The sequence below is a fragment of the Limulus polyphemus genome, unplaced genomic scaffold, assembly GCF_000517525.1.
Source record: "Limulus polyphemus unplaced genomic scaffold, Limulus_polyphemus-2.1.2 Scaffold0, whole genome shotgun sequence".
In the NCBI taxonomy this organism is placed as follows: domain Eukaryota; kingdom Metazoa; phylum Arthropoda; class Merostomata; order Xiphosura; family Limulidae; genus Limulus; species Limulus polyphemus.
The window spans coordinates 3,970,325-3,976,162 of NW_013665610.1; the positions used below are offsets into that span (position 1 = coordinate 3,970,325).

At 29.5% G+C, this 5,838-nt stretch overlaps 1 protein-coding gene across 2 annotated transcripts in view; it reads left to right on the forward strand.

Moving 5' to 3' along the window:
* Positions 1-5,547, forward strand: part of LOC106458717 (inositol hexakisphosphate kinase 1-like) — a 25,120-nt gene extending 19,573 nt beyond the window's left edge. For both annotated transcript variants that reach the window (XM_013918291.2, XM_022383368.1), the window contains exon 6: positions 128-5,547. In XM_013918291.2, coding sequence (XP_013773745.1) covers positions 128-700 — 573 coding nt within the window. In that variant the 3' untranslated portion in view covers positions 701-5,547. The remainder of the gene's footprint in view (positions 1-127) is intronic.
* Positions 5,548-5,838: the final 291 nt, after the last annotated feature.

Sequence of the window (5,838 nt, forward strand, 5' to 3'; positions counted from 1 at the left end):
GTTATTATATACTGTGTAGTATATATATTTATTTATATATATATATATATATATATATATATATATATTGATTTATTTATTTAAAGTACTGATATGTTTAACTGTTTTTTACTGTTTGAACTTTTAGGTTTACCAAGCTGACTGTCAAGCTTTTCTCTGGAAGGACAAATATCATGGACGAGCCTTGGATGAAGATGGATTTCAAAACACATTATATCAGTTTTTCCACAATGGTTTCACTTTGCGTGTTGGGGTTATCGATACAGTAATTGAGAAGTTGCAGGAATTGCGGAGAGCTGTGGAAAAACAACATTCATTTAGGTTTTATTCCAGCTCTTTACTTATCATCTATGAAGGATGTGGAGAAGATGATGATGAAACAGAAGACTTGTTAAAGGATAGTTTAGAAAAATCTCCTGTAAAGAACAATTCTAGCCCACCTGAGTCATTCAGTTTAAACAGAAATTGCTCTGAAATGTATTCCCTAGAAGGTCCTGTGACAAAACAGAAAGAATCTGACAGCTGTTACTGCTCTGTAGATGTTAGAATGATTGATTTTGCACACACCACCCACGAAGGTTATGAAGGAGATACAGCTGTTCATAGAGGTCCTGACAAAGGATACTTGTTTGGGTTGGACAATCTGCTTCGTTTTCTACTTGATGTTCAAGGGATGTGGCAAGAAAATCACTTAAAGTGAAGAAAGAGTTATCAATAGTTCTGTTGAGTACATGTGTAGAATGGTAGTGATGTAGTGAATGTAAGCTATTAAACTAGTGAAAACTAGATCCATGAAGTGTAAGAAAATGAAACAATAATTTTGAAGGAAACATAAAGGTTTAATTATGGATCTTAAAATTTGTTATATGTTGCTGATTTGTTTCTTTAAAAACGTAAAGTGATATTTATGTAGATGATGTAATTTTGTAATTAAGAAACTACCATTTGCAGGATAAGTGTTACTTTTTATTCCATTGATTGGTTTGATTTGTAGATTTATTTGAATATTTATTTATTTACACTATTGTTTTGTCCTTTGTGAAAGACTTAAAAAAAGACACTATATTTTAATTATTAAATTTTTCTGTTTATTTTCAAAATGTGTTCAGAAGTAATCTTTTAACCTGTGAACACAAATCTCCTTGTGTTAAACTTAATGTTTTGAAATATAAAAAAAATTGAGTGTTAAGTATTTTGTTTGTATTTATTGTTTTCTGTGTACAGTATACTGTATATGGTATTTTTTAATAAATGTGTATGTCTAGTACAACTGTGATAAACCTGAAAGGTATTTCTTTTAAATTGTCTAGACACTTGATGTAATGCTATCATATATGTTGTAAATGTTAGTATGTATTTCTTATACTGTGGTAATCTTCATGAATCGTGAATGTTGGTAATGGTTATGTTTTGTACACAAGCTTTTATTTGACTGATTTTTCTGTGTTTTTTTTTAATGATGCAAAATATATTAGTTTTGTTTACCTGTGTTATGTTTATATTGTAGATAATACACTGTACTTACTGCTGATCATACCAGCTATTTATTTACATGTACAGTGCATGAAGAATGAAATTTCAATATAACTTGTCAAAAAAGCCTGATTATGAATATAGTTCATTATAATATAGGTATAAGGTTGCAAGTATACATAAATATACATGCAGTGGATCACTCTGCATTTATCTGTGTGTGTACTGAATGTATGTTAACATCGGAAACCAGCATAGTCTAATTAAGATTATCATAACTGAATTACACTTTCATGGAAAAGCAATAATAATCAAATACTACTGTATGGGTGTATATCCTAATTACTGTGGTATGTCTTTCTTTATTTATGACTTCATAAGGGATTATTATATAAAGGTTGAAACTGGTTCCTTGTAACTTGTTACAAACTGTTTTATTTATTTTTTTAGTATAATTTAAAATGACCAACTAAATAGTATTTGTATAAAAATAAGAAAGAAAAATTCAGTTCCACATTTTGGTTTATTTCACAACAGATTTATAAACATTAACACAAATGTAATGTTAAGTATGTTCTGACCAAATTATAAGTATTTGAATATGTATTTTAACCAGAGAAAAATGTATGTGTGTGTGGGGGGGTTGCATATGCAGGTGGTGAAACCTGATGTGGTGGTGGTGAGTATGTGGCTGATTTAGTAAAGGCAATGGTCAATGACTTCAAAAAGATGCATGAAACTTTAAGAGATCCTTTCAGGACACTTCACATGTGTCAAATTAATAATATTTTCTCAGCTTTGTGCCAGCCTTGGGAACATACATTCTGTATCCCATCTCACTCCTCTCAGCTTCTCTGATTCACCATTCCTGAATAAATTTTTAACCAGGCTGATGTTTTTTTGTATTTTTTTCTCTATATCGTTTCTTCTCATTGGATAGGGTTAGATTGCACTCTTTATTTATTTTACCTCCATAAGGATACTTTTTCAATATTGGTAGAGCACTCAACTTTGATTTTCAACCTGACATATCTGCATAGCTGGTTGATCTGGTCAGTGTACAAGACTACTCTCCATAGTAAGCCATTGTCCACTTTAAGCTCAAGACGAACTTTTTGATATGAGAATATCTTGTGTGGACAGATATTTTGATGCAAAAGTATATATATATACAACTAAACACATTATACTGAACACAGTTACCTTTTGCCACTGTAGGTGTACTGGAGATATATGTAATATTCTTAATAAACATGCGAGCTTCTCTTTCTCTCTGTAATATACATACCAAAAAAATGTTTTTTTAACATATTTCACATATTAGATGTTGTCACATCTGGATTTGAGTCTGATAAAGTTGAGGTCATGATGACAATGGAAATTGTTTTTCTAACAACAATATATCAGTGATGCTAAGAAAGTAACATGGGACAATCTCACTTTTGATTTTAGCTTCATGTAATTTTTGCATCCTCAGCTATAGATTAATGTTTAACTGACCATTGTGGCTACAGTTTAAAATACTGAAATTGAGAATTTTAGTTACAAGAATAAGTACAGGATGTGTTATTTAACATTCATTATGTTGCAAGTATCCATGTTCTGTTCATGTTATTTTTTACGTTTATATTTGCCAAAGTGGTTAAAAGTCTGAATATCAAAACTTTTACTATAATTATATTTTGTTTATTTATATTATCCTGAAAAGAAAATTTGGTGTATCAGATTTAATAATTTAATTTAGAGGGTTCTAGTCCCACAACACTATTATAGATTCTTCCATACTTAATTATTTCTTACATCCGGTGCTATACGACTGTATACTTGTAGACCTCATATCTATGCATTTACATCTCTACCATTATATCAAATGAACTTAATTTATGTCAAAAGGCTATATTTTCAGCTACAATACATACTTAGTGGAAAAAAATGAAAATATTTTATACAGTTTTAGTGTATTATAGTACAGTTTCATCATGCTGGTGGTGAGTTTAATTCCTTCAATATGAAGTATTGGTCTTTAATATTTTTGTGATTAAAAATCCTTTTCTTGAAGAAACTTATTGATATAAATGTAGCAGTTGCTACTATTGTATAAAGAGTTTTATATAGTATGGTGTATGTTGTGAGTTTTGATGTAGCCAGTAACCTGGTATTTTTTATTCTAGTTTAAAAAAGAAAAAGAAACATGAGCCAATGGTAATGGTTATATTCAACTGTATCATGTCATCATGATCAGAGAAATGAAGTCAGTGCAAACACTTCTTGATTGTGGTAGAGGTTCTCTGAGCTTTCAAGTATGATGAACGATGTTTTTACATATGTGAGAAAGCACTGACAAGAAAGTAATCATGATCAAGTATTCTTTTTTAGAGGTACACACTTTGAGTGTTCTGTGTGAACATGTTTCACTGATAGAGATGAAATGTTGTACCTAAATAAATCTATATTTCTCATATAGCTGGTTTAAAAGCATTATATATATGATCTAACATGTCATTCTTTACAAAGCTTTTGTCTTATAGCGTATGGTCTCTAATTATGAGAACTTTTTTGTGGCTTTACTGATTTATATGTATTTAAGTAGCTAAAAATAACTGTTTGTTGTTGAAAACCAGATTGTGTATTTCAATGATGGTCATCAATTGTCTGTTTTTTGTCTCTAAGGTTAATGTGCCATTTCAACAAACTTATTAAGTATTTAGGAAATGTGAACACTTAAGCTTTTACGATCTTAAAATTAAAAGATGTAATTTGTGTATCAAGCAGGTTTATCCAAAAATCCTTCAATACTGTAACTATTTAGAGAACTGCACTAATCATCATTGGTTTTCAGTGATAGGATTTTTTTTCTTTGTATACTTGTAAAATTGGTTTGAACTTTTTGGCTACCATTATGTTTAGTTTTTAGTTTAGTAAACAGTTTTATGTATTTCCTTCATAATTGTGGTGTGAAGGTGGTGCAGAAAATTCAGTAATACTAAATACAGTTTCAAATATAGATTGAAACACTTGCAGCAAGAGCATGTGGTAAGTGGTGTAATATATGTACAGCAAAACAGGAAACAAGTCACACTTATTTGTTGGCAAAAGAAAATAAAGTACATATACATACTTATGTAGTACTTCTATGGAAATTTCAATCTAATAAAAAGTGATATTATTGTTGGACTGTTAAGTAATATTCTACGAATATTTCACAAAGGTTTTGTTAAAAAAAAAGAATTGCACTTTGGAATGGAGCTTTGGTTTATGATATAAATAAATTAAACATTCTTTTGTCTGGCTTGGTACCAACACTTGCAAGATCCAACCACTATGCCACAGTTATGTATAAGTTGTAAAATTGTTGAATGGTGTTTTAAGCATCTACATGTAGATGCACTGATTTACTTCCTAAATTTTGTTTAAAAGTGGAATATATAAATTTGCCTCAGTAACCAGATAATTGAGTTCGATATTATATTTGATACTTCTGTATTAAGATAATTCTGTGTATCATACTTGATACAACTAAGCTTTTAAACAGTTTAGCGATTAAAATGTTCATATAAGTTCATTTGTTTTTTAGTATATAGTAGAAGTACAGCCAGAATATTTGTGTAGGGTTGTATGTTAGTAGTCATTGTCCATATTTCGAAACATTTAAATAATGTAGAAGTATCCATACATATAATATTTTTATATTTGTTTATTAACTTCTTTTTTATATTTATTATTTTGTTTAAAATTTAATTTTAAATATGTAAATGTAGTTTAATGATTTTTTTTTCCATTTCCTATCAGAGCTTTTGGATATACTGGTGACTTTTTGTATATGCTATAAAAAGCATAGTGGATGATAGTCCATTGTGATTTACTTAGGCATTTTAATATTTATTATTTTATTGTTATAGTAAGGGTCATATGTATTTTAACTTTTGTGTGATAAAACTGCACTTAATCTCATTCTGGTCAAACTTATTTTGTCATTTATTATGTTTTTTATGATAATTATCAATTGTATACTGTTAATAAATTTAGCAGATGTAACTCTTTGGTGTCCAATTAAAAGATTACTGAATACCAGAACGAAGAGAGTGTGTGGGTTAGTTAGATAGTAGTTGTCTTGTGTCTGTTGTGATTAGTGCACCAGTACATGTGCACCAATGAAAAAATGTCTTTTGTACCTATATATACACCTGGAAAAAAGTTAAGCACCCCCAAATATTTTTCAGGATTGCTTATTGAAAATAAGGTCTAATTTTCATGATGTTGAGCAATGTTCATAATTTCAAACATAATTAAAAGGATGTGAGCGTTCAGGTGTGACATTTAAACCAGGCGCGTTTTTTTCCCCACGTGCAACTTGCTCCCTTCTTC